This window comes from Lytechinus variegatus, chromosome 18 (genome assembly GCF_018143015.1).
Source record: "Lytechinus variegatus isolate NC3 chromosome 18, Lvar_3.0, whole genome shotgun sequence".
Lineage (NCBI taxonomy): Eukaryota > Metazoa > Echinodermata > Echinoidea > Temnopleuroida > Toxopneustidae > Lytechinus > Lytechinus variegatus.
The window spans coordinates 21384804-21399205 of record NC_054757.1 but is presented as its reverse complement, the minus strand read 5'-3'; the positions used below and the strand labels follow the sequence as shown (position 1 = coordinate 21399205).

General features: G+C 34.6%; 1 protein-coding gene across 4 annotated transcripts in view; it reads right to left on the bottom strand.

The window, feature by feature from the left end:
* LOC121432026 (PH and SEC7 domain-containing protein 1-like) overlaps positions 1-14402 on the bottom strand; it is a 99003-nt gene that overhangs the window by 66449 nt on the left and 18152 nt on the right. For 3 of the 4 annotated variants that reach the window (XM_041629838.1, XM_041629837.1, XM_041629839.1), the window contains exon 3: positions 4187-4240. In XM_041629838.1, the coding sequence (XP_041485772.1) occupies positions 4187-4240 (54 nt within the window). Of the gene's footprint in view, positions 1-4186; positions 4241-7169; positions 7594-14402 lie in introns of those variants that run through there. The other variant, XM_041629841.1, reaches the window with a different exon arrangement.

Genomic DNA, 14402 nt, shown 5'->3' with positions numbered 1-14402 from the left:
AAAGGTCATCAGAATTCATATCAACCTAATATAACAGATGACCCACCAGAACACTGCCCTGCCAACATATCCTTATAATAAATAATGTAAATTCATTGTCTTCTACGCTGCATCCACCTAGCACTTCTTTTCATATAAAAAAAAGTTCCTGTCCAAGAGTCTTCTTTTAGTTTTGATTACAATAATTCGACTTAATACCACTTTCAAACTGGGAACAAAATACCTTGTGTGAGGAATCATAAAAATGCAGTATCTTAAAAAAATCAATTTTCAGCCATGCCTGTGTATAATCAGGCTATCAAATTCTAGGGTTATCTACCAACATTGCAAACAAGGAATTTTGATACAATTTTTTCAAATGTATTTGTCTATTAAATAAGTACCTCTATTAGTATCAAAGAAAAATATGATAGAGCAATCATAAACAACTCGATATTAGTAGCAAATGACAATGCAATTCATTAAACTCTGGTCAGTTGCTTACGGTATGTTCAAGTATAAACATAATGTACAAATATATTGTCTTCCCATTATCTTTTAAAGAGAAATGCCAGTAGTTGCAGTAAACACTGATTTCATGAGAAAGTCTGTAAAACAAGGCTTAATTGTCAGTATATCATAGAGGATCTAGATCTGGTACAGTTACATTAACTGAACTTTGTGAATCCTGAAATCTATGTGGAAAAATGTTCACACCGAAGATCCACAACACAGATAAGCACACGTGGGACAAGTATAATTATTGCTTAGAGCATCGGGCCCGACGCTCTACGGCCTCTACCCGAATCCTGTGCTTATTTGCTGACTTCTCAGCAATTACACAATTTCTTCCAGAATCATTTGGCACATGCATTTTATTTATACAAACAGACACTTTGGTGGTCATTTCATTGGATTCTGTATGAACTCATTTTTATATCGTTACCAAAACTAGCACTTACCTTTAAGAAATGCTAGCAAATGCCAAACAAAACACAGCATGTACATTATACTTTCATAAATTCATAACAAATACAATATGACTCGGGGGGGGGGGATGTGGCTTGTCTTCCAGTCTAAATTTTCATATCATAAAGCTATCTCTGATCCAGCAAACTTTCCCAATCAAAACAACTTCAAGATTATTTGAAATGATGATGCGATCATCAAGGTATTAGTGGATTCAATTTGGAATTTGCTATCCAGAGAGAACAAAGTATTTTTGTTGAGATATGGTACTATCAGTATCAGGCCAATTATCCATCTGAACACCTGAGCTTACATGTAGATAAGTTCCAGTTATGATAACACGGATTCTGACTATGGATATTCATCCATGATTCAAGACTAACCCACTCTTTACAATGCTGCTGTACTTTGGCAAAAGGAAGCAAGTTACAAAAGTATCATTTGTTGTAAATGAGCAATGTGTGTTCGTCATTTACATAGGCATCAATGTAATTTAACGGCATCATCATTTTCTTCAAAATCTTTCAACAGAATGATCATTTCTTCCCCAAACTTTGCCTGAATATGCAACATTATATACAAAGGGTGTTTCAGAAGCAACAACAACTCAAATTTGACTGATGTGTCGCTTGCTTCCTTTTGCCAAATTTGGGCAGACATTTTTATGAAGCACAAACTGCACATGAACCCAAATAGACACCTTGTCAAATCAAAAGTCAAAGCCACAAGCAAGTGACTTGTACACCAATTCTTACATGCCATCACAGACAAACCATTCGGCAATACAGGAAAACCACCATTAAAGGAAACATAGTATCTTTTTTTAACAGCATTCCTACTAAAAATACTTTTGACAAGGTGTATAATACCATGCAAAAAAGACTAGTGAGAATACCCCCTCTTGGGCTAATGAAAACAGCATTTCTTTAATCTAGAAAACTTTTCCTTCCTAAAGCTGATATTGCTAAAATAAGAAAGAATAACGAAAAATTGGAATGATAAGGATTTGTCTATATTGATCGAAGCAATTAATTTAACTATAATATATTTTTATTTATACATCATGTACCCTGCCTCTGAGTTTGTTCATAAGAACAGTTACAAAAATATGCTTACTTACAAAAAAGGATGAACATGAAATTATTTGAATGTCATCAACAAAATCTACAAAATAGTTCTGCTGATGCCTGACATATGAAGAAATATTGATTTATGTCCCGTTTAGGCAGACAGAGCACAGTTGTATTTTTTGCCCGGAGGGGAAGTGAGATAATGAACTTGATTCCTGATGACAGGTCTGACATACATGGAGGGTGCGTTCATACAAACAATAATGATAAAATCATGTGTTTTTTATGATTTTGATGATCCTTTTAATAATAGGAGTATTCATGAAAGAAGTTTTTTGTGATTCGTGACTCACATTAAATCTAGTTCTCTTTTGTTTTGGGAAGGGTACTGTGCAGTACGTCAGACAATTCACATAATCTAGGCCTTACATGTAGGTAAACTACTGTATACCAATGAAAAAACATGAGCAAGCAAAGGGCAATCAGTCCAGGCCCAAATTCTTGAAATAGCCACCCTAAATGAAAAATAAAAGTTTTGCCTAGATTGGTCAAAGAGTATTAAAATTTCAGCGCAGGGCATGGCAAGTGGACTTCTGAGCAGAAAGATATTGTGATTTTTATATAAAATTGCTAGTCACACATTCCAAAGAATGATAGATACATGTACATGTAGATAGGTAGGTAGATGGACAGATGGATAGATAGATGGACAGATGGATAGATAGATGGACGGACAGACAGAAGCACCTAGCAAGTGATTTTCACTGACAACTTTGCTCTGGGCCAATCAGATGCAAGGATTTCAGTAGCTCGTAACGATCATTGACCTTTATAAATATTTTGTGGAATTCTCCCCAGGTCATGTGAATCACCCCTTGTATAAAATGAAGCTCAAATAGTTTTGAAATAAAAAGGCAACACTAGGGAACCTTTGACTGTTTCATGAAGCATGTTGTCAATGGTTCTCACTTATCAGTGACAAATTTGTTCTCAGCCAATCAGACGCAAGGATTTCAGTAGCTTATAACAATAATACTCAGTGGGAATCACTAACTTTTTGTTTCATGAAATTTAATGCTTCCCTGGATGAAGAAATGTAGACTGAAACAAGAGTTTGCCGAGACATTACAGAGGTTTATATATGCACCTGAGCCCCCTGCAAATGAAAAAGGGGCCTCTGAACCTAGAATTTCATCAACAAATATATCTCTCAACCTGCCTGGCGCATCCTGTCCAGCTCAGTTGATGAAGCGGACATTCAAAACGAAACATCGCTACATTTCATTCCCATCATTTACTTTGAAATACAGGTGGACTTTGAAAAATGAAACACGATATATCACACTTCATTTGACAACTTGAGTTTCAAATGTAATAAATAAGTTGCTCTTCATTTTTTTTCATTGCATCAAGTAAAGTTTGTTATCGACAGGCATTCTTTTATCACAGTACAAGTACAACACAATCTATACATGTATAATGTTTTGAATTCAAATTGCTCAGTGTAGGAAGATTCTAACACAAAATACAATTTTCTATATCTGTAACATTTTTTATTTTTGCAGTCCCAAATTATGGAACAGTTTACCAATTTATCTTCAATCTTGTACATCTGTTGAGTCATTTAAATGACATCTGAAAACATACTTTATTTTAAGTAGTGTACTTGTAATATTGAAGAGTAACATGTACGTGTAAAGCGCATAGAGCAGTTTTATTGATCATGCACTACATAAGCAACAATTTATTATCATTATCATTATAATTTAGTCCTACATCATGGGCCCATTAAACCCTTGTATATACATATCAGAAATAATAACATACCATGGTCAATGTTTCAATAAACTTGCTGTAATAAGATTTTTTTAATTTGTGTATAAAAATGTACAGCAAAATTGCTATTATAAATAAGTTTATGAAACAGGACTCTGATGATTAATCTATGCTGTTGTTTTTTTGCTGGAAAAATATGAGAGCTCCAAAAATAATACATACTCTTATATAGACCAATATCTTCCTAAAAACCAAATAAATGCACAATGCTAACAATTCCAATCAAGTTCATTCTTGATAAATGAAGCATACACGTACATCTATCTGATAGCAAACCCAATCAATTAACTAGATAAGACCCAACAGGATTAATTATCATCATTCATACCAACCTTCTTTCACTCTCAGTATCAGATCATCCGGAGATTTCATTAACGCCGTAACCACTGAAAGATACAAAGACGGAAAAGAGAGGGAAAAGGGAATGAATTGATGATTACTGCAAATTATGAGTCATGGCTGAGATTCGCGCTTTTAAAGGTTTAGTTATTGGTGATTAAAATCATAGTTTAGCCAAGGAGTTACAGTGATATCTCAATGGTTTAGCTGTAATGCAAAAATAGAGGAATAGTTCAGATTTTCTCTACCATGGCAATTTGGGAACTTTTGGCAATTTCTCACAAGCTATATGAGGGTCATTTTTTACAACTTAGGGGCAAATTACCCTTGGCCCTGGATGCATGATGAAGCATATTTCTCCCATTGATAATAATACAGCAATGTTTTTAATTTGTGGAACATGATAGAGACAAAGTGATTTATTATTTCTTTCCAGACACATAGAAAATCCGTACGCACACATAAAACTTATGAATCATATTTAATCAACACATTGCAGTCACATTCAGTTCTTGTTGAATGATAATCGCGAATATGCAGATTCGATAGATGTACCCCAGAAAAGGTCACTTTCTTACCCTTTCTTGGTCAAATCTGACCTTATTGTGGGTCATATTTTGACCCAGGGATGGGTGCGGGGGCCCAAACAGATTGAAATGGGGTTCAATCTGACAAGGAAATGAATTAGCACAACAGGACCTTCAAAATTAAATAAAGAGTCATGGTAATATTTCATAATAATAACACCGCAACTAAATCTCAAAATCGATAGTAATATTACTTCACTTCACATATTACATAAATATCAATTTTGCTCCATGTGAAAAAAACCCAAATATTGTCAATGACCGATGAGCTACTTTTAAAAAAATTAATATCATTATTAGGTACATGTACCAAGACACTACAATTCTTTTTTACAATTTATTTTCACTTGTCAAGTGGGGAAAGTTTCACAAATAAACCATCACTCATGGGCCATGAGATATAATTGGATGCAGACTGATTTTACTGTTCAGAGGCAAAAGAAAGCAGTTGTAGCAAACAATTATCTTATGAGAAATTCTTTAAATTCAAGGTTAAATGCCATCAACCCACCATATTATCAAAGATCAAGTTCTGGTACAATGAAATCATGAATTTTTAGCTAAAAAATCGATAATTATGATAACACTACAGAAAGAGGGATATGTGGGACAGTGTATTAATATTGCTTTGAAAAATGCCCGACATTTGATAGAATTAAGTGTTCATTTTGCTCATTTCTTGGCAAATTTTACATGTTTTCCCCAGAGCCATTTGGCACATATTATTTTTATTTATGCAAACAAACACTTTGGTGGTAATTTCATTGGATTCTGTTCGACCTCATTTTTAAGATCGTTACCACAACCGGTATTTATCTTTAATTGCAAAATGAGATAAATGCATTTTTTATGTACATCAATCCTTCCATCAATCACAGAGCTATGTATTAACGGGGTCTGGATAAGATATTATATACAAAGTAATTGAACTGTCCAATAAGTAGGAAAAGAACTATCATCAATGACTAATTAGTGAAAACCAAAATATGAGCGTGATGCATTGTGGGTTTTTTACCTCCTTGCATGGCACATTGGCTTATTTTCTTTCATTTACAGGTTTATTTTCTTTTCAACATTTTTTTTAAGATATAGAGGCTATCATTAACACCCGGGATGGGGGGGGGCACTCACATATACATGTATTGGTGATACGGGGATGTGCTGCTTTGATGACCCCCTTTTTCAGGGTTTTTTCAGGGTATAAAATAATAAATAATTTTTCAGGGTATAAAAAAATTGTCAAGTCTCTAGATAATCCAAATGACAAAAGTTTATTTTGGAAGCCACCCAGCCCCGCTCGCAAGACCCCCGTTAGAGACCTCTCGATTGCCCAGCCCTCCCAAAATTGTCAAACACAGGCACCGCATGCAAGAGGATGTACCACAGCTGCCAACCTGAACAAGAACGTTTTAGTATTTTAAAGCTGAAAATCAATATTTTGGCGAGGAAATCAGTATTTTCAAAGAAATACCATAGGACAACACATACAACTGAAACTTGAGAAATTAGTATTTTGCATGAGACCATCAGTATTCTTCTCATTTTTTAGTACTAAATACTGAAAATCCGTACTACTTGGCAGCTCTGATGTATGTATGGCTTCGCAACTCCCTACATATACACTATACGCGTAATTAGTAGCCGCTCCATGTATGGCTAGCACATGCACAGCGCTAGCATGCACCTTACCTACAGTGCCGCGATTCCGTTCATTAGACCATGGACCTATTCATGGTTAGACCCTGTTTTTCACACCGCGCAGTATATATTTAGTTCCCAAGACCCTGTGCTTTACCCTTTTTTATAGTCAGTTCCCTAGACCTCCATTCCAGAGTTTCTTGAGGCACACCCCCATCAAAAAATAATTTGAGTGCCCCCCCCCCCCCGGCACAACACCTTGCCCGTCACATTAGAATTGATTCAAATCACAATGGTGCTCTAGTCTCCATGTAATATCAATAATTATTTCATTCATGTACATGTATGCAAAGATTATTATAGTTCAACTGTTGTACTGTGACCCTGAAAAGGGTAAAATATTAAACACTTACATGGTGACTCGGCTGGGGGATTCGACGAGCTACTCATATTCAAAACAAAAATTTCATGTCAAAATGGCATCGGTATGATCTGCGATAAGTGTCGAACTTCGCTTTTTCTATCCACCAGAATTGCAGCGCAGGTATCGATCCGCGAGCTAGGTCAGACTCGAGTATTTTTTGTGCCACAGAATAATTTTTGTTTATCGAGATGGAGAATCAGGTTTTTTAACCTGTATAGTAGGCAATTCACTTCATTGTCAGATTTGACAATAAATATCAATACAAAGTTAACAACTTCATATACAATCATACATGTACATACTGTAACACTGTAATGAAAAACTCACCATAAAATCCAAATTCAGTCCCATACACGACATACAATGTTGGACAGCAAGCGCATAAATGTGCCTCGCTTTGCCAAAAGTTGAATTATTTCCAATACAATAGATTTCCAGTGCAGCAAAATATGAATCTAATATTGCCAATTGATGCCTTTCCAGCGACACACGTCATTCAGACGGAAAATGTCCGATTAGTAATAAGCAGGAATGCAGTTTATAGCAACAATGACTGACAGTTGGGTAACGTGCAATGTGGAAAGGGATTGGAAAAATATGCAGTACAGTGAGTCAGACTCAGCCAGAACAGTCACACCCCTTATCCGATACGCAGCGTTTCAGGCCGGGCCATACTGTGTCAAAATCAATTTGATAATTACCGAAGGTCTCGTATTACATCACACTAATTCCTGAAAACAATCAGCGGGTGTCAAATGGGAATACAGGCCAGACATGTATACATTGTGTGTGTTTATGCTGCATTGTTTGTATAGAGAGCACTTTCTATACTGCATGTACAGTACTTGGCCTTGCCCCCCCCCCTCATTCACACACAAGATTATTTATATTGTTTGTATTTTTTTTATTAATTTCTATCTAGTTGAAATGTAAAGGGCTATATTTATGCAGGTATGTAAGGAAAAAATGCATAAAAAGAAAGGGTATCAATATTGCTTGGTTCTACTAGGTTTTACCAATTTATTTTATTTGCATAATTGAAAGTCCTTCAAACAAATCATCGCTGTGGTTTACAGATAATAGGAATAAATTTGGGAGTAAACCATATGGTTTACAACCTAAGAGACCTATGGCTATTAAAAGAAATAATCTGATTTTCATTGCTTTCTGTCAGTGGGGGCGTAGTGGTCTAGCGTGTATGACTCTCTTCTTTCAATCTGAGGGACGAAGGTTCAATTCCCAGCCATGGCGTGTTTTCCTTCAGCAAGAACTTTACCAACATTGTGCTGCACTCAACACAGGTGATGTGGATGGGTACCAGGTAGGAAGAAATTCCTTGAATGCTTGAGTGCCTACATGTAGGTTGCCGAGCTAAAGCCAGGGTAATATGGCAGGGCCTGCTGGGAGAACAGTTTTCGAAAGTGAAGTGGCTACCCTGGGTAGATACCGCTATTATTATCATTATCATTATTAACATCTAAAATCAATTGTTAATCTATCTCTAAACTGTGCACTGCGTTGCCTTAGTATCCAAATCTAATGGGTCATTATCCTTCATTTCATTTCATTTTATGTCAAATTTGTTTCAATTCAGTAAATGCTCTTCAGCCTCATGGCTGTTCTTCAGTAAGTCTGTGACTTCATAAAAAACATGTGAAACCAAATAAGTTGATTACCAAAAAAAAAGAAAGAAAATTTGAAAATCAAAATGAGAGAAAGTGAAAATATCACAGGTATAAGCCTTTAAAACTAGAAATCACTTTATAGAATACAAAATATTTGAAAAAAAATGAATGAGAAACACATCAGTGTTTTAGCCAAGTCAAAAAACTATGAAAAATCTGTTAATGAAAGCTTTACACAAATCCCTCAAAAGATATGGGTTATGATATGAATTTTTTCACTTGCACATTTGTGATGTCACATCAATAATTGATATAAAAACCTTGGTACTTATTTGTGACAGATCTTAGCAAAACGTGGCATCTGGCGCTATTTTTAAAGGGGGGGGCAAGTCAACTTGTTTATACTGAACCTCATCTTGGGCACCTCATGAGGGCTATTTTTAGCATTTGGGGGGGGGACTAAGTAACAATTTAAGGTCAATCTACTACCTTGATCTTTTGTGAAAATTGCTAGGAAAAGTTAGGAACCGATTGTAGCAGTTTTGGGGGGCAGGGAGGGGGTTTGCAACATACTGTATGAGGGTTAATTTTTATATTTATGGGGCAAATCACTCAATAACAATTATTAGTTAATCTGATGGCAATTCATAAGGGTCTTCGGTAATTAATGATGGGTGCTTTGTTTATTTCTTTGGTTTAGTGGGGGAGGGGGCAAATCGCCTGGTTCATATGAAACTTAAAGGTCAAGTCCACCTCAGAAAAATGTTGATTTGAATCAATAGAGAAAAATCAGACAAGCACAATGCTGAAAATTTCATCGAAATTGGATGTTAAATAAGAAAGTTATGACATTTCAAAGTTTCGCTTATTTTTAACAAAATAGTTATATGAACGAGCCAGTTGCATCCAAATGAGTGAGTTGATGATGTCACTCACTCACTATTTCTTTTGTTTTTTATTGTTTGAATCATACAATATTTCAATTTTTACGAATTTGATGAATAGGAACTCCTTGCCTGAAACACAAAATGTTAAAATAATGGAATTCCACGTGTTCAGGGAGGAATGAAACTTCATTTCACATGACAATGACGAGAAAATAAAAATATTTCATATTGCATATAATAAAATACAAAAGAAATAGTGAGTGAGTGATGCCATCAGTTCCCTCATTTGCATTCCGACCAAGTTGTGCATATAACTGTGATGAAGCGAAACTTTAAAATGTCATAACTTTCTTATTTTACATCCGATTTTGATGAAATTTTCGGTGTTATGCTTGTTGAATTTTTCTCTTTTTATTCAAATCAAGTTTTTGTTGGGGTGGACTTGTCCTTTAAAGCAGATTAGTGGGAAATGGACAACTTTAATATTCGGGCTGATTTTGCTATTTCCTGGGCAAAATCATCCATTGGAATTTATTGTCGATTCTGTGGCAATCTGTGGGAGATCTTTGGCAAACTCCATGATGTATGAAGGCTATCTTTCTTTATCTGGTGGGCAAATTGCCCAGCGCCAGCTTGTAAAATTTTGGTTCACTTCTAGCTCGATAATAATACCAGAGTTCCCCTTAATGCACAAACATCTGTCAGGATACAAACATTCAAGCATACAAGGATATGTTGCCTTGGGCTTAGTGATTATTAAAAATATAAGCTCCTGTTTCCTGAATAAGAATCTTGTGAAAGTAATCAAGAATCTTGGGAGTTGAACTTGATCAAGTGACTCCAAGTTCACAGCCAAAATACTACATGTCACAAACAAAACAATTTTTTACATTTTTATAATGTTAGCACTGGAATGAACACAGGCATGAATTGTAATTCTACATGGGCGTTTTTCTTCAATAATTTAATTATAATTGACAGTGTACACCTATATAGTTGCATGCATGTATTGTAACATAAAATGAGATTGAAGTTTCTTCTTTGTGGAATCGATTACCATCTGGCGTTCAGAATGGGGCTTAAAACTCAAATTATTTCATTCTTTTATTTCAGAATAGAAAAGGAAAGTCTCAGAAATTTTCTGTTTGAATAGTGTATTCTGATATTTCATTTTTATAATTAAATTCAATGTCTTTAAATAGCCCTCAAGTATTCCCGAGGAAAGATATCTTTGTTTATCATTGATCATCATCATTATCTGAAGCATTTTTAAAAAAGAAAGAAAAATCAACAAATGAATGACTTACATAATGATCCAGTTTTTCCTCAAATTCTCATCCCAGTGAACAGATTTCGGGCCTGCATGAAGTCCTACACTCGATGTATAGGCCTAAACCATGTACATGTACAAGTGCACCCAAAAGCATATCAGTCCTCCATGTACAGACTACTGACAAGGTACTAAAATCCCCCTTTTCCTGTATTTGAATATTCATTGGAATCTTTCCATTGGTGCTTAACTTTTGAAGGACTTCTTTTGGTCGCACTCACAAACGCAATCCTCTGGTCAAAATCCAGACAAAAACCATTATCCTTTTTAAAACATACAACCAAGAAGCCATGAAGTTCATCATTCTGCCCGGATAGCTGACATATTCAATCAATATTTTTCACAGATCGGAAAAAATCTAGCCGACAATATACCATTAACACAAAAGAAATTTACCGATTTCACACACCGACCAAATCCTAATTCTCTTTTTCTATTACCAGTACATAGGAATGAAATAATAGATACAGTGAATAACTTAAAAAACAAAAAGAGTTGTGGTCATGATGGTATTGATAATATTTTATTAAAAAATGCCATTGAATATATTGTTGATCCTTTAGTACACATATTTAATCTATCCTTAATTAATGGCGTCGTGCCCGACAATATGAAAATATCTAAGGTAATACCAGTGTACAAAAAAGGAGATAAGAATAATGTATGTAACTATAGACCGATATCTTTATTGCCTACTCTATCAAAGATTCTAGAAAGAGTGATATATACAAGACTATTAGAATTTTTGAATAAATATAACATAATTTCTGATTTTCAATTTGGATTCCGCCAAAAGCATAGTACTTCTCATGCCACTCTTTCATTTGTTGAAAAAATCACAAAAGCTATTGATAACTTTGAACATACAGTAGGTGTTTTTCTGGACCTCTCCAAGGCCTTTGACACTATAAATCATGAAATACTACTATACAAACTTGAAAATTACGGAATCAGAGGAAAGGCCTTGGAGTGGTTCAGGAATTACCTAATAAACCGTAAACAGTTTGTTAACATAAACGAACAAAATTCTTCTCCACTAAAGGTTAATTGGGGTGTTCCTCAAGGCAGCATACTGGGCCCACTTTTATTTTCGATCTATATAAATGACATTCACAATTCTTCGACAATGTTATCTTATATTCTTTTTGCAGATGATTCAAATGTACTTTATTCTCATCCTAATCCCCATATTTTAGTCAATATATTGAACATTGAACTGGAGAAGCTAGTACAATGGATAAGATCTAATAAATTGTCAATCAATGTAAAAAAAACGAAATGTATGCTTTTCAGCAATTCTTTAGATAAATTACCGTACGATATTAAATTGGACAACGCTGACATTGAAGTGGTCACTACAACAAAATTTTTAGGTCTGATAGTAGACAACAATTTATCTTGGAAAACACACATTGATTTTATATGCCGTACAATATCACGCAATATTGGTGTTATAAATAAGGTCAAGTTTTTTCTTCCAACTTCCTCCCTAAAAATGCTTTATTCAACATTAATTTTACCCTATCTAAACTACGGGATAATTGTCTGGGGAAATACACATACATCATATCTAGAACGAATATTACTTTTACAGAAAAAGGCATTGCGCGTTATTTTTAATATGTCCTGGAGATCCCACACAGACCAATTGTTTATTGACAATAAAATCTTAAAAGTAAAAACATTATATCAATATAACTTGGGTCAATTTATGTATCAATTAAATAATAATATGCTACCATCAATCTTTGATTCTTCATTTAATAAAAACAAAACTATTCATAAATATCCTACACGTCAATCCGAGGAATTTCATTTTCCTCTACCCCGGACAATTCTTGCCAAATCCATCTTCACTTTCGAAGGCCCTCGACTTTGGGGCACTCTTGATAATACTATCAAAGATTCCCCAAGCCTAAATTCTTTTAAATTTAAGTTGAAAAAGTTTCTCCAAGATACTCGTTAGTTTTTTTTAACTCTTCATCACTCATACATTATACTTTTCATATATATACTCAGCACTACGAGCTGTGAAATATGATATTTTTCGTTTTCCTGTTGATCCGTAAATTCGCTGTGAGTGTTGGGGCAAGAATCTGGAGACCACTGATCTTGCTATTTTCTCTCATTTCTATTTCTTTCTTTTTATTCTTTTAAACTATTCATTCAGATAGTTTTACGTTCAAATTTCTACCATGTTGTGTTTGTGTTTTGTTTATATTCTTCATACGTATGTTATAGGAGGCTGCATCCTACAAGCTTCGCTTTTTAGCAGCCTCCTCCGTTTCCGACCTGTTATCTTGAGTATTATACATAATAAGTTTCTTTGTTTTATTGATTATAATTATATCAAGATGTATGTAACAAAACTATTGTAAATGTAAATGATTGTTGGAAATGGAAAAAATAAATGAAATGAAATGAAATGAAATGTATATAGTGTTCCTCTGCCTCTGCTTTTGTGTGAGACTGCCAAAATGTAAAAAAGAAAATGATTTGCCGACAAGAAGCCCCCTCCTCTCCCTTCCCAGTCTCCAATGAAAGCATGGCCTCTCCAATAGTATGTACTTCGATTCAATTCGAATAAACAATTTATCAATACTATGATTTCTACGTCATAAATAATCAAATCCTACTGATGATTAAACTATTCCATTCAACAATTACATCCAATGAGCTTATATATTAACCCAATTTCCTTTTTTGATCAAGAGGTCAGTCTAGATTGGATCATAGTAGGTCCATGATTGGATATAGTTGGCTGGATGGTTAAAGCCTGTTTGATTACCATGGAAACAAATATATTGACCAAATTTTGTTCCTGAAAGTTCAGGCTAAAGCAACTTTTTACATACTCTCAGAAGATTATGATCTTTGGAAAAAGCAGTATAAATGTTATCATCAAATGTGGAACAATCAAATCATAGAATTGAACGTTGGAAGTTAAAGTTACAAGTATTACCAGAAAGAGGCAGGTCTTTGACAAGACTAAAGTCTCCATTTGCCACTTTCCTCCCAGGTTTCTTAGATTCAATGGGCACCAGTCAGAAAACTCGCTCTACTTTGTACAAGTATGTATTTTTCTACCAATTTCACATATCATTTCTTACAAATGTCAGTTTTAACATGAATTATTAGAAATTCCAGTTTTTTAAAAAAACTGTTCATGCTTGTAAAGAAATTATTTTTTTTAATGAGCATACCTTTTTCTGGCTTTATAAAATTTCCCTTTCTTTTCTTTTTAGAAAGCACAGTATAGAAAATTATATTTTTAAAAATGTACACTTTCTACATGTATAATTATTTTTATATGGTAAACTTCAATATACAGGGGCAGATCCAGGATTTACCAAAAGGGGGGCACATATTGCCAGAGGAAAATTTGACAAGAAAAAAAAAATTATTTCACCCAAAATTTAAGTTCATGTCATTTCATCCACAAAAAATGTTGATTATGCCTCTCAAAGGGGGGGGGGGCACGGGCCAGCAATGTCCCCCCCCCTGGATATGCCAGCAGTAACATAAGCCTATAGTGTATATCTGAATATATTCAGTGTTCAGGATGTATCTCAGGCACAACCCTGGGAAGGTGACCCTGGGGACCAAAATTCCTTCGAAACTTGCCACAATCGATCCCCTTTCCTTGAACATTTTTTTTTTAAATTTCATTATGATCTCCACACACATATCATATCTCTCAATCAACTTCACACCAGCT